This window comes from Lolium rigidum, chromosome 7 (genome assembly GCF_022539505.1).
Source record: "Lolium rigidum isolate FL_2022 chromosome 7, APGP_CSIRO_Lrig_0.1, whole genome shotgun sequence".
In the NCBI taxonomy this organism is placed as follows: Eukaryota; Viridiplantae; Streptophyta; class Magnoliopsida; order Poales; family Poaceae; genus Lolium; species Lolium rigidum.
This window is the reverse complement of record NC_061514.1, coordinates 114,213,325-114,237,347: the sequence shown is the minus strand read 5'-3', so window position 1 is coordinate 114,237,347 and position 24,023 is coordinate 114,213,325. Positions and strand designations below refer to the sequence as shown.

Here is a 24,023-nt window from a genome sequence, read left to right as displayed (position 1 = left end):
GTTCGTTGCCTCGTCTATCGCGGCACAATTTTAACCATTAATTTTGCTTCAGACATGGATAGCGACGACGAGATGCTTGTCCGACTGCTGGAGGACGAGCAAGCCTTCGACGATGACATCCGAGAGAATTTGCTGATCATCGCGTCCCTCCAGGACATGGTTGACGCCGAGGCGGAGAAGCGGAAGAGGCCGCGCCGCGGAGGTTCAAAGCTGGGGAGAAAGAAGTCAAAGCCCCATCAGAGGATGGAGAGGCATGCACAACGACTACTTCGCAGATGAGGCAACACATGCCGACAATTTTTTGGCGCCGGTATAAGATGAGAATGGGTTTGTTCATGAATATCCTCCATGGCGTTCGAGAGTTCGACAACTACTTCAAGCTGAAGCACGACGCTGTAGGCGTTGCTGGGTTCTCGTCGATTCAGAAGTGCACCGCCGCCATGAGAATGCTTGCATACATAGCACCTGCTGATACACATGACGACTACCTTTGCATGAGTGAGTCTACTGTTATTGAGTGCATGTACAAGTTTTGTCGAGTTGTGGTGAGAAAGTTTGGCAAATACTACTTGAGAGGGCCAACTGAAGAAGAGACTGTAAAAGCATTGATTGCATGCACTGGTCATGGAAGAACTGCCCGTTTGCCTGACAAAGTATATACAAAGTGCGTCATGGATATTACAGTGTGGTGCTTGAAGCTGTGGCAGATTATAACATGTAGATTTGGCATTCTTTCTTAGGCATGGCGGGATCACACAATGACATCAACGTATTGCAGCAGTCTCCAGTGTTCAGCAAATTAGTTGAAGGTCATGCTCCACCATGCAACTACGAGATCAATGGCCACCAATATACCAAATGCTATCATCTAGCCGATGATATATATCCAAAATGGGTCACTTTTGTCAAAACAATCTTGGCTCCATCAGGTCAGAAGAATTGCCACTTTGCTTCACAACATGAGGCTTGCAGGAAGGATGTCGAGCGGGTATTTGGTGTGCTTCAAACTCAATTTGCAATTGTCCGGTACCCTGCTCTAAGCTGGTCTCACGACCAAATGTGGGATGTGATACATGCTTGTGTAATCATGCACAACATGATCATCGAGGATGACCGCAAGAATCATCTCAGAAGACATGTTGGTTCCTATGAGTGTGAGGGCCCTCTTGCGGAGGTTGATCACGAGTTGCTTGCAAATTTGCTGATTTCCTCGCCATGCACGTAAAGATCCGTGACAGCAATATTCACGAGCAACTTCAAAATGACCTCGTTGGGCCTATGTCGAGGATCAAAGGATTATCAGCAAATGCCACGGCACCTTGATCTAGCCCCATTTATTACATTTGTTTAGTTGTTTGTTGTATTTTAATTTGAAAACAATCTCGGCAAATATATTTATTTGTATGTTATATTTAATAAATGATTGTGTTTTCGAAAATCCTATAAAAATAAGTTTGAGCGGCATTTGGGGGACGGACTGGGGAGCGACGTCCCCCAAACGCGGCACGAACAAAACACGTCCCCCAAATGGTCGATCCGACGCCGTTTTGGGGACGCGGCTGGAGATGCTCTAATAGTTGGGAGTAAACGTGACAATGATTTAAAGTCAGTGTATTTTGTGTCACAAATAGACAGTTTGGTGATTAAAAGCAGAGTAACAAACTCTGAACGGTTTCGTTTTTCTACTAAGTAGAATGGCAGAGCCTATTCCAGTGAACAGTGCCACGCAGTGTCTGGGTTGGGTGCGATGCATCAGTGTACGTGTAGGATGCATCCAAAACTCGTAATCTCTCACCCCATGACCCATGTGCTTACCAACCAAGTTGCCATTTTGCCAACGTGCGAACCTGTTCCAAGAAGAAGTGGTAGTAGTAGCAGAAGTTCGCGCAGGCCGATGGAGTTTGCGCCGCGCTGGTTGGCTGGTGTTGGTCCGTTCGGGCGGTCAATCAGGGCCTTGGGATTTGCCTCCTCCATGGTGTACCGAGGGGCGTGGAGGTCGTCGGCCGTCGGTGCCGCGCGGGCCGGCCGGTTTATCGTCTGCGTGCAGCGCACCAGTGAATAGTGCTTGTTTACTCCACTGCGGCAGATGGACGACATGAACACCTACAAGGTGCCGCGTACATTGCATCAACGTGGTTCAGCACAGGTACAAAACGAAATGTCATCAAGCGCACGCCCTCATTTTCCGCTTTCCTCTCTCTCCTCTCCCCTTCCTTGACAGCTCCTAGAGAGAGACCGGACCGCTACCGAGCCTTCTCCAGCGGCTTTGCCGGCCGGAGATGGTGAGGGAGGGGTGCCAGAGTAGATAGTAGGTGTAGGTTTTTAGTTTTTGGCTATATGCTGGTAGTCTGGAGTAGGGCCTCGGGTTCTTCTGGCTAGATCCCGATCAGCTCGAGGTGTGCCTCCACTTTTGTTCTGCTCCGGCGGCCGGAGTGGGCGGTGGTGCTGTCTACTTCGAGGATCTCCGCAAATAAGGCCTGCTGCTGCTGCCTCTCGATTTGATGTTTTTCGGTGCTGCTTCTTCTTCTCTTGGCCAGCCGTGGAGGCGAGGGGGATGAGAAGGGCAGCTCTGTGACGGCAAGATCTGGAGGTGGGCGGGGATGCTTCTCCCTCCTGGTGCCTTGTCGCGGCCCGGGATGGTCGCTCATGGAGGCCATGCTCCCGCTTCCAAGGTGGAAGGGGATGGATGGCGTCCTGGTGGTGAATCCCCTCAATAAGCGTCGTCCTCATCGCCTTCTCCCTGATGCTGCTGATGTCTCTCTTCTCTTGGTCGGCCGTGGCGGCGAGGGAGAGTTGAGAGGCCGCTGCATCTCGTCAGATGACAAGCGGCGGAGATGGGATGATGGTGCTGCGCCTGAGAGCCTTTGTGCTCTCGTCTCAGGAGCTCTTCAGCGGAGGACCGAAGCCGGCGGCTTCCGCCGCCCTGCCTCTGCATCCTTTGGTCGAAAGGCGACCCTCCTCAACCTCTTCTTCCAAGAGACCAAGCAGTCCGAGGGGAAGACCAACTCCTCCAGCCACGACGCCGGACCAAGTGGTTCGTCCCCGGCGCCGGTGTCAGTTTTGTGGCGGAGCGTGTCGACGGCGACCTCCATCAGATGTGGTGCTCAGTTGGAAGGACCTGATTGCTTTCTGCATAATCTTTCTAGGGTCTTTCCTATAAAAGTACTGTCCTTATCCAGAATTCCCCTGTTCTGTAGGGGTTTTTCTGCAATGTGTACTCACCGCTTTGATAATACTAGCAGCATCTAGGGTCTTCGGACCCTATCCCTGTTCAAAAAAAAATGTCATCAATCTAACTACACCAAGATAAAAAGTGGTTCACATGCAGAGTTGGTACATCTTTTTTTTGAACAGTACCAGGGTCTAGAAGACCCCAGGGGAGATTATATTCGAACACGTGGCAGGCTCAAGTTTACAAAGAGGCCCCTTACAACACTTGCATTAAAGAACCTAATATTTGAAAATAAGGCCTCTTTTTTTTTTTACAGAAAACACCCTGTAAGAAGATGAAAAAACACAATCGAGTACATCGGGCTCTCCACCACCAGAACGTCGGCGACCTCCAGGTTTTGCAGCCGAGATCGGAGTTGGTACATCCAGAAAACTCAATCTCAATTCTAAGATAATCATTGAAATCCCATTATTGTTGTGATCCATATTTCGGTAGAAACTTGGCCTAGCTTCAAAACTGAATTCTTGCCACCGTGGCTTCGTCCGCAAGGCTAAGATTACAGAACAATGGTACCCGACCCAATACCTTATTCAAAATTTTAGTTTCCATAGCAGTGAACTCCCCCACATCAATTTCTTCATTGAAACCATCATCATCCGAGTTCGATGCATAGTATGAGAAATAAGGGATGGAATGATCCATCTTCTCTTGCACATCATATGTGCCCAAATCACCTACATTGTTTTCATTGAGGTCGAAATCATTCTCACCGTACTCACACTCATCATTCTCCATTTCCAAATCAAATTTTGTCTCACTTCATGTTGGGTCATGTAAGGTTCGCTAATTTCAATTTGGGTCATAGGTGGTGGACTCCAAGCATCACACACGGGTTCAAGTCAAAGTGCAAACTAGTATCAACCTTTTTGGTGGCAAACAACTCGAGAGGCTTGTCTTGTGATTCCGGCCCTGTCTCCTTGTATGAAACCCAATGTTGCTCGGAGTTGATACACATTGTCTTTCAACGGATGTGCATTCCAAATCCTACATTATACCTTTCCTCCAACTCAACAACATCACTTGGCTCATTTCAATTCACTTCAATCCTCACTTGTTCTAAAACCTTTACATAGTTAGGAGTGCGCTCAAACACCAAGTCAAGCTCATCTTGTCCACATGATGAACATGAATAATTCCCACCATCTTTGAAATAATTACAACAACACCTAGGTAAATGTAAACAATAAGTACTCATGGCAAAAACACACAAAATCCTAGCCATATAACCAAACCCTAAGCTTAACCTACAAATTTAACTCGAACTGTAACCTACAAATCTTAAACATAATGATTCATAATAACAAGTCACCATTCTCAATGCAACAAGAATCAACCATGCATGTTGAGTCAATTTGAAATGCTAGGGTTTCAAAGATTTGGAGAAATCCAACCAAAACTGAAGATTCCAATCAGCTAAAATCAAGGGGAAAGGAGGAGAATACCTTTAGGCAATTGTGGATCGAAATCAACAGAGAAAAACTTCAGATTTGAAGAACTTTGGAGAGGGATTTGGGAGAAGGAGAGAGGGGAGACGCCGGCCTCGAGCTCATCTGTTTCTTGGAGGGGGAATTGTGAGCAAGTGGGGGCGGTTGGTTGGGTTGGGCAAACCCGTAAAACGAGTATAGCGTCTATGTGAGGAGTAGAGCGGCTCTACATAACCGGTGGTTGGGCCCGGGCTGGCCCCGCCTCGCCTGACTGGCAGGGTCAGAATGGTGCTACAGTGCCTAGCATAGCGCCTTTGGCATCGGTGCTACACAAAATGGTTGGATGGGTAAGATTTGTGAATTTGTTACGCTTAGGGTCAGTTATGTTTATTTTGTCGGACGTAGGTCTGACATCAGCCGGGGAAATCGGGACTCGGGATTTGCCTCCTGATTGGTGCACCGTGGCGCATGGAGGGTTCGGCTCGCCGGGTCGGCTGATCGGTCTATCGCCTCCGTATGCACCAGTTATTTCAGAGCTATCGTCTGGTATTGCAATATATATGCGGAATCTGATCCTGGGTGCATATGCACCCGATATGTACAAAACATAATTTAAAAAGTTAAAAGTCGATTAAGAAAAAAATCACATGTAAAGGGACATGTTCTATGTTCACACGTAAGGCTTCACATAAAATCGATATTTTTTGTGCCTTGTGTAAAAAGACAAAAAAGTATCAATAAATAGATTATTTTAGCACCAAAATTTATCTTTTTCACACATGTCACAAAACATGTCGATGTTTTTTACTAAAACAACTTTATGAGCACGTAACATGTCATGATATACACGAGATATTTGTTTATATTTTTAATTTTTTTAAATGTGTTCAAAATGTATTTTAAATAAAGGATGCATATGCATCCTGATGCATAAATTCCCTGTCCATATGTATGCCACTAGTTTGCTTGTTACTCTACTGCCGCAGATGGATACATATTAGCCGCTGCGTACATCGCATGTGCCATTATAGTTTCGTGATAGTACTCCAAGAACAAAATGTTATCAAGCTAACTACGCCAAAAACAAAAAGTGGTTCAGATGCGGCGTCGGTACATCCAGAAAAGTCAATGACGACGAGCACAAACGATCCTTGATTGAGTACGTGCGTATACTGCGTACAGAATCATGGCACATGGCTATAGGTGGAGGGACAATCTTGTAGCGTGAATCCTCCGCGACACTACATTGCAATGACCACCGCTAGTTTAAGCCGTGTCGTTCCAAAATCGGTTCAATTGGGGAATATGTTGTCCACCCACTCTGGACAGCCAAGGAGGGCCTCACATGGTGCCGCTTCACATGTACCACCGTTTTGTACCCACTTGCGCCTTAATCTTCATCCTCCAATTTCGCCATAACTCCACGTATTCACGCGGCCACGACACGAGAATATATGCCTCAGGGACTGATCTGTCAAACATATTATGGACGTGTTTGGTAGCCTCAGCCTCGTTTAGAGTTTAATAGGTCACATACTACTAACTTGCCTGCTATCGTCAGACTAGTAACACACTTAATCATCCTAAGCAGTATCATACTTACACCAAGGTAAGATATCACTGGCACAAAAGGATTGTTTAACAACCTGGTAAGGCCAACCATACAACCGAAACATCACAAAACAACTACACAAGTAGGAAGATAACATGGATGGCTCCCTCTAATGGCCATCATCATAATGAGGATCTTCCCAATGACCTTGACCGCGCCTTTTGCAGCCCAAGATGCTCGCGACGGAGGTGCCATACCTATACAACCAGTACGATCCGTGTACGACTATCTCGGATTTCCGGGCGAACTCACTCCAGCCTTTGATGAAGGCGATCCTCTCACCCCTCCTCTGCAGCTGCACATTTTTACTGCAGTACTTCCCCCAGATACATCGGCGTCTTCACTGAATGCCAGCCATTCTTGAGCTTGTACTTCTTGATGAACAACTGCTACATGGCGGGCGGCACGCTCAACGCGAGGAGGTCACTTCTGGAGAGTTGCACAAAGAAAGCTTGGAGCTTCTGCCGGGACTGTGGCCAAGGTTTGCAGAACGACATGGATGAGCCTTAGCATGTAGATGTCGTGCTACGCATCCATCAGTGCATCATTTTTGTCTCGAAGCTGCACCCTGGGCATAATGTATTCAAGACCCTCCATCGGCCCGTCAGGGTACTCCGGTAGATGCTCCCAGTTCTGCAAATGCGATGACAATTATTGCCAGGCATAGAAAGGATGATCACAACCCTTACTGAAATCGAAATTAGGGGAATCAAAAACTTACAATCGACCGGAGGGAAAGTTGCCCCGTGCAAGGTGGAGGATACGTCGATGCTGGTATTCGAAGATGTTCGGCTCCCCATATGGGAGTATGCGTCGCTTGAAGTGCTACGGGCGGCGCCACGGCCGCCGTTGGAGAAGGGGCAACCGTGGGGGGTTGCCCTGCTCATGGCGTACCGTGCCACATGAACAGGACGAACCCCGGCGGCACGCCCATCTCCCTGCTGGAGCCTGCTACACCTGCCGCCATAGTCGTCGCTCTAGCCATTGCAAACCCTAGGTGCGAGTTTTCTACTCCATCGGGGAGTCCGATTGTCGAATCTCGGAGGCGGCCAAGGCCACCACCTCCACGCTCCGCGTCCCCGTCGAACTCGTAGAGATGGATGATGGCCGATTTAACACCGACATTACTGTCGGGTGAGGCCGCTGACCTCGTACTCATGGAGATCCACAGAGGGGTCAGCTTTGCCGCGGGAGCCATCAACGGACCGAGCAGAGGGAGTGTAGGAGGTGAGGAGACCATGGAAGGGCAGTTGGTGGGACGTGCGGTTTGGTGTTAGTGAAAGCGATTAGGGAGAGAGAGAGAGAGGGGTGACTAGAGTGGAGACTAGCGCACGCGAGTAATTGCCGCGTCTCCCGCGCTTCTCCACGCGTGCAACGGTTGCACGAGCCCGCACACATTTCCACGACAACGAGCTAGGCTCCACATAAACGGCCGATTCAACCGTTCCTCCCGAAGCAAGCCTAATACTGCTTTAAGAGCATCTCCAGTCGCGTCCCCCAAAGCGTCCCCCAAACGGCGCCTGATCGAGCATTTGGGGGGACGTGTTTCGTTCGTGCCGCGTTTGGGGGACGTCGCTCCCCAGCCGCGTCCCCTAAACAAAATTTCATATATGTAAAACTTAAGCGAATTCATTCACACTTGATATAAGACATAGATTCGAACGAAATTCGATGAAATTTAAACTAAACCTAATCTAGTAACTTGCGGCAGCAGGAGGCGTCGTAGTACTGGGGAAGTTATACATGTCGACAATGACGACCTCCTGCTTGCCGCTCTCGTTAGGCTCGTCCTTCACCGCGTCGCTTGGTCTAGCCTCGCCGTCGTCGGTGAGGTCCACGACGGCTTCCCGGTGTCGCGGATGGACATGGCGATCGCTGCGTCGAGGTTGCCCCTCCAGGCGTCCTTGTCGTTCAGCGACGCCATGCACGCCGCTCACAGCCCTGGGCAGTCATCGCGGTCGTCGCTGCTCGCGATGAGGCGCTACTGCCGCTCGTACTCCGCAAGCAGCGCCGCCTTCCCGGCTGCCTCTTTGTCCTGCTCCTCCTTCACGTCCAGCTTCGGGATGAGGAGGGTGCCGCCGCCGCGCCTTTGCTGCTGCCGGCTACCGCTGCCGCCGCACCTCAGGATGACCGGGGGCATCGCGAACTCCGGCTCCTCCTCCGTCTCCTCGCGCTTGGGGACGGTGTAGGGCGCGACGCGGTGCGACGAGGATGGCGCTGATCGTACCGGCCCTGGCGAGGAAGAGTTGGAGGAGGAAAAGTACATTCTCCTCGGCTGCCAGCATGCTACGGGAGATGGTGCGGCGATGATGGCGTCTCCAACCTTGGAGCGCCATTGTGGATGCCATCGACAACGTTCTCCAGGGTGCGCCCCGGAACGCTCCAGAAGAGGACGCGCCCGTCCTTGTTCCAGCTATTCCGCCAGACGATGAGGCCGGTGGTGCTGTTCATCTCCATGACGTACTACGCCTGGAAGTAGGTGACCCACCAGGAGTCGTTGCCGGTGGCCGCCCAGGTCGGATCGGCCTGCTCGTCGGCGGTGAGGCCAGACCGCTGGGCCCTGATGGCGTCCCTCCAGCGATCCGTGCCTGGCGACGGCGGCGGTGGGACACCTATGCCGTTGACGGCCATCCTCCACCCACCGCTGCTTGGCAGGCGCATGTCCGGGCACGGTACAACGCCCACGCCTCCGCCACAATGAGGCTGCCGCAGCTGAAGCCGTTCGCCGTGGTGATCTTGCGGGAGGACGACGAGGAGAAGATTTGAGAGCGGCGAGAGATTGGGATGAACAAGAACCGTAGGGGCGCTCTTAATGTACATCGGCGGCATGCAGGCGAAGCGGTAGCGCGTCGTTGGACGCAACAACACCGGCGCGGATGGCCACGCGACCATGCATGACGAGACGCGTCCCTGCGTCGCCTGGAAACTCTGGAATGCCATTAACGTCGCTTGACCAAAGGTATGCGATGGAGTTTTAGGCTTTCGAGCCGCTGACGCATCGAATCCACGTCTCCTCACCTTGCTTTTCGTTGTGTCCGGCGTGCCCGAAGCGTCCCCTGTGTAGCGGAGACATGCTCGGAACGCCGGACACCGTATTAGACCGCGTCGGATAAAAAAAGGCTTTGTGGCACGTGACTGAGAACGTTTTTACGTCCGGCGCGCCCCAAATTTCTTTGAAGTGCTTTAGGAGACGCGGCTGAAGATAGCTCTAGAAATGTGCTATGCAACATCGTAAGAGCATCTCCAGCCGCGTCCCCCAAACCGTCCCCCAAACCGCGCCGGATCGAGCGTTTGGGGGACGTGTTTTGTTCGTGCCGCGTTTGGGGGACGTCGCTCCCCAGCCGCGTCCCCCAAACGCCGCCCCCAAATGAATATTTGTGCATGAAAATAAAGGTTTTCATTCAATTTTGATTATATATTACAAAGTTTGAATGAAAACGGCTAGATTTCATCTAAACCTACACTCACCGACCGCCCGGCGGCGCGTTCGACGGCCCCGCCCCGTCGTCGCCTCCCCTACGCCGCAGCTCCTCCTGCGCGCGCCTCCTCTCCTTGCGTTCGGCGGTGGCCAGACGGTGCCGCTCCCGCCGCGCGTCCTCCGCCGTCCCCTGCTGCGCCGCCTGGAGGGAGAGCTCGATGGCGCGACGAATATGCGCCTCTTCGAGGGCACGGGCGTCGTCCTGGAGCTTCTTCTCCGACTCGAAGGACTCGACGAGGGCGCGTTGCTGATCGGCCGTCTCGTCCGGGTGCGGGGCGTCGTCGTCGGACCAGTCGAACTCGTCGTCGTCGTCGTCGTCCTCCACCTCGGTCTCCTCCGCCTCGGCCTCCTCCTCCTCCATTGGCGCCTCCTCCACATCTGTTGGCGCCTCCATCATCGCCGCCGCAAACGCGTCGGCCGCCGCCAACTGCTCCGCCCGCCTCCCCCATAGCGCCGTAAGCGCCGCCTCCCGCTGTCGACGCTCCTCCGCCGTCGCCTGCTGGCCGGAGCTCGATCGACTCACGCCGCCGGCGCTCGATCGAGTCACGCCGTTCACGGAACAGCGTCGCCGCTCATCGCGCGGCGCCGGCGCTCGTCGGCCCGTCGCCGCTCCATCTCCTCCCGGTACCGGCGCCGTCGCGCCTCTTGTCCCGTCGAGGCGTCGAACGCCGCAACGGTGTCGCTTCGTTGCTCTGCCACGCTGCTGCCGCCGCGGCCTCCTCGGGCCGCGGAGCGAGGGGCGGAGAACGCCGCTAGATCCGCCGCTGCTGCGCCTCACGCCGGCGGCGGGCCTCTCCTCGAGTGCCTCCTCGAGTGCCGCACGCCGCCGCCGGCTCGTCAATGGAGGAGACGGCGGTGGAGGGAAATGGCCATCGCCGGGGCGGTTCGCCATTGCCACTGGTGATGGAGGAGACGGCTGTGGAGCGACGAGGGCTGTGTTTGTTGCCGGCGGGGTGTGGTGGCTCCCATTGATGAGCCGGGAGACCTTTTATAGACGCCGGCGTCGGGAAGAAGCGCGGGAACAGACGAGAAGAGGCGGGAAGATCGCGCGGGAACGGGCGGTGGCGTGCGAGCGCCGGCGACGCGTGGAGGCTGCGCATCACCGACGAGACGTCTCGCCTGCCCTCCGTCGCCATTAAGGCAAAGATGCCGCTGCGCGCCAATAACTTCTGTCGCGAGGTAGACGCCGGTTAGGTTCGCTGACGCATCGGCCCGCGTCTCCTCGCCTCCCATTTCGTTGTGTCCGGCGTGCCGGTGCGTCCCCGTGGGACGGGGACGGGCTCGGGCGCCGGACACCGTATAGAGGCGCGCGACAAAAAAAGGCTTTGAGGGACGCGGCTGGACGCTTTTTTATCCGCGCGCTCCAAATCCTTTGGGGACGGTTTGGGGACGCGACGGAGATGCTCTAACAAACCCTAGGAAACCAAACAGCCAATTTCATCTCCTTGCAGGCTACCAAAAGCGTCCTATGTGCGCAAGTTAATTAATTGTGGCGGCGTCGCACGCGACGCGGTGGTCTGGCTCGCACGGAAAGGAGAAATGGAGTCATGTGTTGTGCGCGAGGCCGTACAGTCCAGGCTAGTGCCTTTTTCCCCTTGGGCATCATGCTGCCGGCCGCCTCCCTCCTCCGCCTTTTCAACTGAATCAGCCGTGTTCGTTTTAATAACTTTTAGGTTTGCAAACCAACCCCTGTCGTCCCGTCTTCCATTACAGCGCCCAACACCGTGCCATCGTCCCACACAAATTTACCATCCACCACCGTCGATCCGTAGCAGCCACACCCTCACGGTTAGATTACTCATAGTGGGAGTAACTTCACTAGTGGAGTATATGTACAAGATTTAGTTGACATTAATTTTTCTATTAGTATGTGCTTATGATACGATGATCTACCTACGATACTAAGCATCTCTCTCTCATCCTTAATTGCACTGTCACATCAGCATTTTGCATGCATGAAATGCATGATACTATCTATGATACTCCCATTATGAGTAGTCTTACTAGTGAAGTTACTCCCACTATGAGTAATCTAACCGTGAGGGTGTGGCTGCTACGGATCGACGGTGGTGGATGGTAAATTTGTGTGGGACGATGGCACGGTGTTGGGCGCTGTAATGGAAGACGGGACGACAGGGGTTGGTTTGCAAACCTAAAAGTTATTAAAACGAACACGGCTGATTCAGTTGAAAAGGCGGAGGAGGGAGGCGGCCGGCAGCATGATGCCCAAGGGGAAAAAGGCACTAGCCTGGACTGTACGGCCTCGCGCACAACACATGACTCCATTTCTCCTTTCCGTGCGAGCCAGACCACCGCGTCGCGTGCGACGCCGCCACAATTAATTAACTTGCGCACATAGGACGCTTTTGGTAGCCTGCAAGGAGATGAAATTGGCTGTTTGGTTTCCTAGGGTTTGTTAGAGCATCTCCAGTCGCGTCCCCCAAACCGTCCCCCAAAGGGATTTGGGGCGCGCCGGATAAAAAAAGCGTTCCAGCCGCGTCCCTCAAAGCCTTTTTTTGTCAGGCGCGCCCCTATACGGTGTCCGGCGCCCCGAGCCCGTCCCCGTCCCACAGGGGACGCACCGGGCACGCCGGACACAACGAAATGAGAGGCGAGGAGGCGCGGGGCCGACGCGTCAGCCGGCACGCTAATCTTAACCTAGCCGTCGCCTACCTCGCGACGGAAGTTATTCGCGCGCGGCGGCATCTTTGCCTTAATGGCGACGGAGGGGCGAGCGAGACGTCTCGTCGGTGATGCGCGCCTCCACGCGTCGCCGGCGTTCGCACGCCACCGCCCGTTCCCGCGCGATCTTCCCGCCTCTTCTCGTCCGTTCCCGCGCTTTCTTCCCGACGCCGGCGTCTATAAAAGGTCTCCCGCTCATCAATGGTAGCCACCACACCCCGCCGGCAACAAACACAGCCCTCGTCGCTCCACGCGCCGTCTCCTCCATCACCGCGTGGCAATGGCGAACCGCCCGGCGATGGCCATTTCCCTCCACCGCCGTCTCCTCCATTGACGAGCCGGCAGCGGCGTGCGCACTCGAGGAGGCACTCGAGGAGGAGGCCCGCCGGCCGGCGTGAGGCGCAGCGAGCGGCGGATCTAGCGGCGTTCTCCGCCCTCGCCTCCGCAGCTCGAGGAGGCCGCGGCGGCGCAGCCGCGGCAGAGCGCAGCAGTGCACACCGTTGCGGCGTTCGACGCCTCGACGGGACAAGAGGCGCGACGGCGCCGGTACCGGGAGGAGATGGAGCAGCGATGGGCTGACGAGCGCCGGCGCCAGCGCGATGAGCGGCAGACGCTGTTCCGTGCGGGCGCACGCGACTTGGACTCACGGGACGCGGCGGCGGCCTTGCGGGTCGAGGCACAGCCGGCCGAGGTGGAGCTAGCCATGGCATTCCCGGCGAAGGCGTAGCTGGGCGAGGAGGCGTAGCTGGGCAAGGTGATGGCTGCCGCGGGCGAGGGAGAAGGCTGGGCCTCGCCGGACGCGGCCGTGCGGCACACGTGTGGATTACAAAGTGGAATGCTGTCAGCGGCGACGAACACACCGAGGTGCCGAACGAAGCACCGAACCAGGCTGGGCGCGGGCGCGGACGCGGACGCGGGCGCGGGCATCTTGGACTTGCCGGACGAGCCACTGGAGGATTAGACTTGAACATGCCCGGCGACCATGCCAGCGGTGACGAGCATTCACGTGGAGATGGTTAGTTTCTGCATGACCAATCATTTGCATGGCGTTGTTTCTGCATGACCAATCACTCATTTATTTGGCTATTTTTCTCGTATGCATGTATGCATGCAGGTGGTGACGTTGAGGGGAATGAGGGAGGAGCAGGAGGAACTGGCGGCAGTGGCACTAGAAGAACCGTTAAGAGGACGCACTGGAGAGACGAACAAAAGGTTGCCATATACTGCATGCTATTGGAGAGGTGTGTTAACGGACGTCTTGGCAAAAACGTAACCAAAGAAGTGTCTGAGATATCCAAAATTCCCCTAAGAACCGTGCAAGATATTTGGAAGAAGGCAAAGGAGAAGGGAGGTGTAGAGGGAATATTGAGCAAGAAGCCGAAGAACTGCGGGCGTAAGAGAATAGATTTCGACCCCGAAGCACTCAAACAAATTGAGCCAAGGTTCAGAACAACACTCGGAGATGTGGCAAGTAGGTTGAACATGTCGAGGACTACACTCTGGAAGCGGTTGAAGGAGGGCAAGTTGAGAAAGCACACTAACGCTATCAAATCTACGCTTACTGATGAGAATCAGAGACGTAGAGTACAATGGTGCCTTGACAGTTTTGATCCTACGAGCTTACCAGAAGAGCCAACTTTCTCTGGTATGTACCGCATCGTACATATCGATGAGAAGTTTTTCTATCGAACTAGGAAGAGCCAGAACTTCTATCTTGCACTTGATGAGCCAGAACCGGAAAGAGTCACAAAAAACAAGAATTACATAGAAAAAGTAATGTTCGTGTTATGTGGCTGCTAGGGTTTGGGAGGGAGAGAGATGGCTGCGATGGCGCGAGAGGGCCGGCCGGGGGCCTTGCCCACGGCCGGTGGCAAGAGGGAAGGGATATCCTTCTTAATTCTTGCTTGATTAGATTGATACATCTCCTCTCCATATATAGAGAGGTTTACTTGACTCCCAAGCAAGGCTTACTTGACCCCTAAGCAAACCCTAAGACTAACGGGCCCAGGCCCATGACGTACTCTAACACTACACCCCACCTGGACATGCAGCTCGTCCTCGAGCTGCAACCTAACGACGATTCGACCCCACACACCTAACGCCTAAAAAACAAGCCTTTTACATCTCGGCCTATTGTATTGACCTGAAATAAGCTAACCCGAATGAGACTCCGACTCTTTATTTTTGACTCCGAACGATAAGGCGAGAATCCTCCCCCCGCCGAACTTGTGCGTTTGCAGCCCCCTGGATCCCAAGGACACCATCGGGACCAAGGGAGCCCTCGCGGAGGCCGGCGACGAAATGCAGTGGTGCTACGCGGTGCGCTCCTGTCGGTGACACCATGTCTTCTCCCGCCACCGACCGTCGATATCGCGGACTTGGAGGTTGCCGCCCGCGGAAAAACAGCATGTCCGCCGCCCGTGGGGAAACCGCATGCCCAAGATCCCCGACGCAACGGACGAGATCGAGGTCCGTTGCGCAACGAAGCGCAACTTGGAGGAGCTGCAGCTGCAGATCACGCATCTCCCGCACACGCCGACGCACTAGGAGGCCGCGCGCAGCAGCCTGCAGCCTCACCGCCGCCGACACGTGGCGGATAGCGATCCAAGCCGGAAGCGGTGACGGCGACGGAGGGAAACGGACCTGGTGGAAGGGCATCCCGGGCGGTGTCAATGTAGAGCCCGGGGCCAAGGTCTCTCCCACACCGCCGAAAGGCAGGGACGGCGTGGGTGGCGGCAGCAGCCGCTGCTGCGGTGTTGGTGGCGACGGCAGCTGCCGCCGTCTGTTGCAGCTGCCCACCGAACGGCAGGTGACGGCGTCGGTGAGGACAGCAGCATGCAGCGGCGGCGTTGGTGGCGGCGGCAGCCGCTGCTGTTGTCGTAGCGTCCCGGCTGGGGAAGAAGGCGGCCGGCCGCCGGAGAAGAGGGACCCCCGGCACCGAGGTAGGGCCCGGCCCGGAGATGGTGGACGGCGGCGGCGGGGACCGCAGCAGCTCCGGCGTCGGGTGGCGGCGACGACGAGCAGCAGCGTCGGCTGCAGCCTGCCCGGCGATCGCGGCGGAGGCCGCCTCGGTGCGTCGGCCGCCACGGCAGCAGCGGCTGCCGGCGGCGTCCCGTAGGGACCGGCCGAGAAGAGGCGGATCTCCCGGACGAGCAGCTGATGAGATCGCGGAGGGCTGCGGTGATCTCCGCCGGGGAGAGAACGGCTGGGACGTCGGAGTGCGGCGGCGGCGGGTGGGAAGAACTCGGTGGAGGGCTGGACATGATCGAACCCGGGAAAGCTGATACCAAGTGTTATGGTGCTGCTAGAGGGATGGGAGGGAGAGAGATGGCTGCGATGGCGCGAGAGGGCCGGCCGGGGGCCTTGCCCACGGCCGGTGGCAAGAGGGAAGGGATATCCTTCTTAATTCTTGCTTGATTAGATTGATACATCTCCTCTCCATATATAGAGAGGTTTACTTGACTCCCAAGCAAGGCTTACTTGACCCCTAAGCAAACCCTAAGACTAACGGGCCCAGGCCCATGACGTACTCTAACAGTTCGTCGCGGCTGTGGCGAGGCCTCGGTATGATGTTGATGGCACCGAGACATTTGACGGTAAAATTGGCGTATGGCCATTCACGTTTGAAGAGGCAGCTAAAAAGGATAGTCCTAACCGTTTGAAGGGGACAATGGTGACCAAGGTGATCACGTCGGTCACTAGGGATGTCAGTAGAGAATGGTTGGTGAACAAGGTTCTTCCTGCTATAAAGGCGAAATGGCCAGCATCAGAACGTGGTCAAACAATTTACATACAGCAAGATAATGCTAGAACACACATCCCGGTTGATGATCCAGTATTTTGTGCTGCGGCCCAGGCAGATGGTTGGGATATTCGTTTGATTTGCCAGCCTCCAAACTCGCCTGATCTTAATATCCTGGACTTAGGGTTTTTTGCTGCCTTACAGTCGTTGTTTCACAAGTTGTTTCCGGGGTCGCTTGATGAAATTGTGCTCAAGGTATTCCAGGCATATGAGCAGTACCCAACCGAGAGAACCAACAGGATCTTCCTCACTCTACAATCATGCATGCGGGAGATTTTGAACTTAAAAGGAAGCAACCACTACAAGGTGCCTCACATGAGGAAGCTAGCATTGCAAAGACTTGGGATCTTGCCGGTTAGGCTACAGTGCGATCGGATTATTGTAGATGCAGCTAGAAACTTTCTTCTTAACGTTTAGACTTCGAATTTATCTGAGTTTCTTCCTTTTGTTGGACTCGTAGATCTTCCTGTATGCCGGTATGTAAATGTCGAACATCGGCATGATTACCTTCTTCATCGTCTCAGAGTCTACCATTGAGTCTTCTTCCACGGGCATGGAATCGTCGAATGTGTCCGGGACATACTCCCGCCCGCCGCTATCTTCATCCTCCTGCACGGAGTCATCGAATGTGTCCGGGACATAGTGCCGCCCACCGCCATCTTCGTCCACCGGCCTTGAGCCGTCGAATGTGTCCGGGACATAGTGCCGCCCACCGCCATCTTCGTCCACCGGCGTTGAGTCGTCGAATGTGTCGGGGACATAGTGCCCCGCGCCGCCGTTCATCTGCGTGGAATCTTCCTTCTCCTTCACCACGAAGTTTGTGATCTCTTCTGTTTCTTCTAGACCACCTGCATGTATGCGAAAAATATGTGAGAGACTGGCCAATGTCTGGTCACCAGAAAAAGAACGCCATGGACAAACAACTCGCCATGCACGAACAAACAAGCCATGGACAAACAACTCACCAGGTATCTTGCGGAATACGCGGACGTCGCCGTCCACTCCAAACAGCACGTCTTTTACGCCGCCGTCTTCAGCCTCGTCGAGGTCGCGGACGCCGACGAGCTCCGATTTGCCAAGGGACGGCAGACCATGTCCAGCCCACGTCGCGTCGTCGCCGACGGAAGCGCAAAGCTCAAGCACGGACGACTCGACGTCGGAAAGAGAGTCTGGTTCTTGGCTCTCCCCTGCCAAGCACCATGGCTCGTCATCCCTTTCCGACTCGTCGCCGACGCCGGTGCCGGCGCTGCTCTTTGGCTGAAAGTCCATAAGCTGAGCGTTTTGTGGAGGGAAGCAGCCAAGCACTGTGGTGCAAACTTTATGCCACGCGAAGGAGACGAGGAAGCGGAAGAAAGAAGTTGAGCGTTCCGTGGAGGGAATTAAATGCATCGCGTGACCAGCATGGGGGCATATTTGGAAATCAACCTCAGAACGCAAACTAAAAGGGAAAATCCTTGAAAAGCTAGAACGCAAACTATATGTGAACGGAGGGAGTATTTGCATTGAGATTCTACGAAACAATTAATATATGGAGACTAGGATAGTATATGATACCATGCATTGTGGAGATAGTAACATTGTGGAGTAGTATCATACGCATGATACTTCTATATGGTACTATGCATTGTGACTAGTCTAACTAAGTGTCCAACTCAGCAAATTTGCTTATGTGACACTGAGTTAATGAGGAGAGAGGAGGATGGAGTAACATAGCTAGTTACTGTAACATCACACTTCTCAAGATACAATGAGTTTATAAGCTAATTAATGAAGACATATATGATACTACTTTGATGTTACTAATCACTACTCCCTCCATCTCAGGGAATAGGGCGTAAATAATTTTTTAAAATTTCTGCATAGGATAAGGCGCGGGGTGAGGCTTACACGATTTTTTCTAAAACTATCCCTTAAATATCGGTAGTGGAGAAGTAATTTGTGTGGCTATCATTGGCTTCCATGGCGCATGCGGGGCGTTAGGCCAAAAAATCAGCAGAGGAGCAGTTATTGATGCGTTTTTACTGGCTATGCATGTGCATGCGGAGAGAAATAAGGAGACACCCGTTGCTAGGGAGTTAACACGGGAGAGAATTAAGGAGCTAGTGCGCGTGCATACAAGGGCAAAGAAGGAAACCGTGGATTGCTTAATGTCTTCCTTAATAATCGCGCCAAAAAATTTACACCCTATTCCTTAGGATGGAGGGAGTATAAAGGTAGTAACATAGTAGAGTAGTAACATGTGCATGTTACTACTCTATGTTACTTCCCACTATGACTAGTCTTAGCACACGTAGAACCTATATAATGCATTGTTAACCGTAAACTAAGCGAATGTGTTTATTCAATCGTGCTCATCGCCAAAACCGACGCATTGTTCAACGTGGCAGCGTTTAATCCTGTTCTCTAGCTTGTTGGATTCTTCTTGGACGACTCCATTATTGCTGAACGAGTAGATGGCCTCTACAGTAGATGCCAGGCCAACGAGCACATTTTTGCTCCCCCGTTGTCACCTTCTGTTGCCCAAGCACAAAGCCCAACTGCCAACGCACCAACGCCTCTCTCATCTAGTCATCTCCCACCTCTCTCCTCGTGCTACTGTTCCAGGTCGCTCAACTGCTGCAGCTCGCCTGCAAGAGACACGGCTCTCCTTTTTCTACCCTTTGTCCCATATTTTTCCTCCTTTTCTTCCATCCTCCGTGCTAGTATTCTACATTTTCTACCACTCGCTTCTCTGTCATCTTTGTCATTGCCGCACGGCGCGGACGAATGCTAGTTATTCCACTTCCACCCTAATCCTGGCTGTTGCCGTCTGCTTGCTTGATCTGTACATTCTTCATCCTCTGCGCCTGCAATGGCTGGGAGCTTTGATGGGCGGATGCCAACTAGAGGCGTCGAGCAGGTCTGTAAAAAGCCCTTTTATCTTCTCAAGCTTTCTTGCAGCTTCAATCCTCTCGACAATCCATTTCTCAAATTATTCTGTGTTATTCTTGATCTGAACTTATTCATACGGATTTGCTATTCTTTTTTTTGCCCCATCTGTACTTTCACCATTCCTTTTGTCATTTTACTTTTCTGGGGATGGGGCTAGGGGAATGCATCCATCTTGCACCTCCAAGCTGGCCGGCTTCTTGAATCTAATCATCTGCTGCAAATTCCATATTCCAGGGTAGCATGAGCCAAAAATGTGATCTGACAGTTTAGTTACTTCTATTATCCAGGCCATTATTGCTCTGAAGAAGGGCGCGCATCTCCTCAAATGTGGCAAGAGAGGAAAGCCCCAGTTCTGCCCATTCAGGCTCTCTCCTGTGAGTACTACTTCTTGAGGTTCTTACTCTAAGAGCAGGGATTGTAGGCCCATGGGAGAGCAACTGCAAATTTGTCATTTATGCTGTTACTAGACTACTAGTTACCTTCTCTTGACACTGCAACTACAAATTTGACACTGTCCTTGGGCTTTTCACGAGTTTCACAGGCAATCAATTCATGTTTTTTTGGACAACAGGAAATCAATTCATGTTTTTTTTTTGGACAACAGGCAATTAATCCATGGTTGATATACTACTAGTCTGCACCTAATGAATACTGGTCCATCTTCCAGTCATAACAAAGCAGTTTTCTTCTCCTTGCAGGATGAGAGCACATTGGTATGGTACTCGAAAGACAGGGAAAAACAGCTGAGCTTAAACTCCGTGTCAGCTGTAATTCTTGGACAGAAAACTGTACGCAATTCCTTCCACCCTCAGAAAATTGTTATGCTCATCACTCCTCACATAACGCTACTAGTTGTAATGACTTCAGAGTTCTACAGGTAAACTTTCAGCGTCTGCGTTGGCCCGAGAAGGAACATCAATCCTTGTCACTTATACACAGGAACGGCGAGTGCTCGCTCGACTTGGTATATCTCTTTGCTGGATATTATGTCAGTTCACTTGTAAAAAGATTCCAATGTCCATTGTTCCTCACCACTATCATGTCTTCTGAAAATCATGTTGACCCAGATCTGCAGAGACAGGGATCAAGCTGAATGCTGGCACCTTGGCTTGACAGCCTTAATATCATGTCCTTATAGTCCAGCTTCATCGGTTGGATCAAAGAGCAGTAGACAGATGGCCAGTTGCGCAAGTACTCCCCGTAGCTATATTCAGCGAAAGAGCAAGCTATCAGCCGTGTACGACACACCGAGGCTCAGACAGGTTCGTTCTAGAGCTTACATGATGCTGTCTAAGTGAACTTTATTTTCGTTTCAGAAAGTTTCGTGTGACAAACTATATCTGGTTGTATTTTGGTTGGCCTATCTAAACTTTAGATTCAGATCATGGTCAACCATGATATTCTCCGGTTCAATAGAATTGTATCAATTTCAAGGAACCATTCTCTGTCTATATATCATGCAAAGGCAATGGGTATAAAATAAGACCCACATATAATTATTATGCTTGTCTCGAAACTATGTTTTTCACAAGGAGTGACATCTTAAAGTTCTTCACACGCTAAGTACGTAAGCATTGCTGATCCATGGATTTGTTATGAAATGCTGGATGTTCTTGGTTAATTTGTCATGTTTTTCATGCTATTGATCCTTCGTTCAATGAATTTCTTCTTGAAGGTATATCCATCCACTGTGAGTCCTAGGATGACAGAAAAAGATCTCTTTGGTGGTTATCTTGATTGTTCGGAAGCCTTATTTTACCAAAGACAGCGAACTTTTTCTGACATAGACTCTTATCTGGAGAGGCTTACTCCCAAGGTGGCAAATCCGGTGAGACATGGTCTGAAGGATATTTTGGTTGCTAACAAACATAAGACACAGATAGCTGCTGAAACACCTAAACTGAAAACAGTTGAAGGGCCCCGGGCAGCATGCAGATTGGATTCTCTGAAGGATGTTTTTCTCTGGGGCGGTGTTCTTGACAGTATGTTAGGCAGTGAAGATATTTCAAAGGCCATCCCAAGGTTAGTGGAATCAACCAAAATGCTTGATGTACAGAGCATATCTTGTGGGGAGAATCGTGCAGCCATAATCACCAAGCAAGGTGAGGTCTTCTCTTGGGGCAAGGAGAGTAGTGGGAGACTGGGACACAAAGTAAATGCCAATGTCTCATGTCCTAGAATAGAGGAGTCTCTTGCCTCTGTACATGTAAAGGCTGTTGCATTTGGATCAAAGCACACCTGTGCAGTCACGGTTTCTGGCGAACTTTTTGAATGGCCTGAAGGAGCTCATAGCTTGGCTTTGTTGAATAACTGGCTTCCCCATAAATTGTTTGGTCCTATGGACAACATTTCCGTGTCGAAAATTGCTTGTGGCGAGTGGCACACAGCTATTATAACATCATCTGGTCAGTTATTCACATATGGGGATGGAACATTTGGTGTTCTTGGGCATGGAGATACACAAGGAATTGCTAGACCAAAGGAAGTGGAGTCATTGAAAGGGTTGCAAGTGAAATCTGTGGCATGCGGGCCATGGCATACGGCTGCCATTGTTGAAGTAATAAGCAGTTTCAAGTGCAACACTCCAAGCGGCAATCTGTTCACATGGGGCGATGCAGATAAAGGGAAGCTGGGTCATGCTGATAGAAAAATGAAGCTTGTACCGACATGCGTCGATTCACTCACCAGTTATGATTTTGTTCAGGTATCTTGTGGGATGGCTCTGACTGTTGTACTTACTTCTACCGGTGTGGTATTTACTGTGGGAAGTTCCAAGCATGGACAATTAGGAAACCCACAGACAGATGGTGAATCTGTTTGCATTGTTGAAGGAGTACTCAAGAACGAGTTTGTTAGAGAGATATCATCTGGCGCTTCCCACGTAGCTGCGTTGACTATGAACGGAAAGGTTTTTACCTGGGGCAAAGGAGCGGATGGACAACTTGGTTTAGGTGACTATGATAATAGGAGTTCTCCTACTTTAGTAGAGGCATTAGAAGGTAGGCATGTTCAGAGTATAGCTTGTGGCTCCAATTTTTCTGCCGCAATCTGTTTGCATAAGGGTATCTCAGTGAAGGACCAGCCCGTGTGCAGAGGATGCAAGATGGCTTTTGGTTTTACTAGGAAAAAACACTACTGCTATAACTGTGGTTCCATGTTCTGCAATTCCTGCAGTAGTAACAAGATTGCAAATGCAGCAGTTGCGCCGGATAAGAACAGAAGGTATCGTGTCTGTGATTTGTGTTTCGGTCAACTAGAGAAAGCCGTAAATTCTGGCCAAGTCAGGCAACAACCAAAGATTAGCAAAGGGGAAATGTTTAAAGCTGAAATAAAGGCATATACACCTAAGCTATCACGTTTATTCAAGGAAGCAAACCTCATTGTAGAAAAGATGACCTTGGTACAAGGTTCCAATCAGAGAAATGCGGACTCTGCTATTCCAACTCAAGTAAGAACTCAACGATGGGGGCAAGTTGAGTGTCCTGCTCAATTTGTATCTGCACAAGACATTTTCCAACATCAGCGGATATCAAATAGTGAGATGTGTGGTGTCTCTTTCTCGCAAAGAATGCACAACTCTGTAGGGCTGAAGGTTGGTAATTATTTGCGACGGTCTACTGATAGCCAGAGAGAGGAACTGGATACGATGAATATGATACTCACCGAGGAAATAAAGCAGCTTCGCTCACAGGTAATTCATTTATCGTTGATCAGCAAATAATCTTTTCCCTCTTTGAGAACCGAAGAAAGCTGATGTTCATGTTGCTGTTCAAGCAGGTGACTGCTCTTGCAGAGCAATGCCAGCAGAAAAATCTTATAGCTCAAGTGTACAAACAAAAACTTGATGAAACATGGTTAATTGTTAGGGATGAGGCTGCAAAGTGTAAGGCTGCCAAAGATATCATAAAAGTTCTAACTAATCAGGTATGAGCTCCACGTAATCTCATAACACCGTATTGTTAGTATGTTTTCCAGTAACAAACAGCTAATTCGCTGCATGATGGATCACTCCCCCTTGATATATGACTGGTTTGGCTGTTGTAAACTATGCAGTGCAATGCCTTGTCAGAGAAACTTTCAGTTTGCCGGCTATCTGACTCAAAGGTCGCACCTAATAGCGTCCCAGGACAGGCACCATCACCAGATCATCGGAATATTGCCAGAACAATTGACAGCGATGGTTATACCACGGAAGCAGATTCCATCGCCGCTCCAGTTGACGGTGTGGTCGAGCAGATCGAACGAGGAGTGTATGTCACACTTGCTGTATCCGCAGGCGGAAAGAAAGACATAAGGCGAATGAGATTCAGGTGAGCTCCATTAGGCCTTACTGGTTGCTGCTGCTGATTATCTGCCCATTTTCTTGTGCGGTAACCTTGGTTCTTGGTTGTGCAGTCGGAAGCATTTTGGAGAGAAGGAAGCTCAACGCTGGTGGGAAGAGAACAAGTGCAGGGTATATGCAAAGTACAACATTGAGCAATTGGAAACACCACCCCTGAACCACACTTAACGGTGATCGGCACAAGAATTGTACAGGGCTAACCCGATGCTACCAATGTTAACTGAGCAAACTGAACTAGTAGTAAACAGTCTTCATCAAGTAGCAGGTGAAATTTTGTAAGCTACCAAGTGATCTAATCTACCTTTTGCTTTGCACAATGGGCAGTTCAAACTTACTCTAGATAATCCTTCCGTCGGGAAGAACTGACTGGGTGGCATTCTGGTATCACCTTTAAACTGGGGTGTAGTTGCAGATTCAGATAGGTTTGATGGTAATGCCATGATGACACGATGGTCAAATCTAAGGTTCCCTTTGTGTTCCTGGTTGGGATGTCGATTTGCAATTGATGATCCTGATGAAA

General features: G+C 51.6%; 2 protein-coding genes across 2 annotated transcripts; both read left to right on the top strand.

The window, feature by feature from the left end:
* Positions 1 to 13,379: 13,379 nt before the first annotated feature.
* On the top strand, positions 13,380 to 16,647 carry LOC124671868. Its single transcript, XM_047208187.1, has 3 exons — positions 13,380 to 13,443; positions 13,543 to 14,207; positions 15,967 to 16,647. Exons 1-3 carry the CDS (start codon positions 13,398 to 13,400, stop codon positions 16,645 to 16,647), a joined length of 1,392 nt encoding a protein of 463 aa, XP_047064143.1. The 5' UTR covers positions 13,380 to 13,397.
* A 2,287-nt stretch (positions 16,648 to 18,934) lies between these two features.
* LOC124677863 (PH, RCC1 and FYVE domains-containing protein 1-like) lies at positions 18,935 to 23,782 on the top strand. Its single transcript, XM_047213818.1, has 9 exons — positions 18,935 to 19,129; positions 19,449 to 19,535; positions 19,860 to 19,949; positions 20,039 to 20,125; positions 20,229 to 20,423; positions 20,837 to 22,852; positions 22,939 to 23,085; positions 23,215 to 23,471; positions 23,557 to 23,782. Exons 1-9 carry the CDS (start codon positions 19,082 to 19,084, stop codon positions 23,669 to 23,671), a joined length of 3,042 nt encoding a protein of 1,013 aa, XP_047069774.1. The 5' UTR covers positions 18,935 to 19,081; the 3' UTR covers positions 23,672 to 23,782.
* Positions 23,783 to 24,023: the final 241 nt, after the last annotated feature.

Excerpts from the sequence above, each read along its gene's own strand:
- LOC124671868 (XM_047208187.1), top strand. The coding sequence starts at position 13,398 with ATGCCCGGCGACCATGCCAGCGGTGACGAGCATTCACGTGGAGATG. Across the intron at positions 13,444-13,542 it reads CGAGCATTCACGTGGAGATG|GTGGTGACGTTGAGGGGAAT; the intron begins GTTAGTTTCTGC and ends GTATGCATGCAG. Across the intron at positions 14,208-15,966 it reads ATTACATAGAAAAAGTAATG|TTCGTCGCGGCTGTGGCGAG; the intron begins TTCGTGTTATGT and ends GTACTCTAACAG.
- LOC124677863 (XM_047213818.1), top strand. The coding sequence starts at position 19,082 with ATGGCTGGGAGCTTTGATGGGCGGATGCCAACTAGAGGCGTCGAGCAG. Across the intron at positions 19,536-19,859 it reads GCCCATTCAGGCTCTCTCCT|GATGAGAGCACATTGGTATG; the intron begins GTGAGTACTACT and ends TTCTCCTTGCAG. Across the intron at positions 23,472-23,556 it reads ATAAGGCGAATGAGATTCAG|TCGGAAGCATTTTGGAGAGA; the intron begins GTGAGCTCCATT and ends TTGGTTGTGCAG.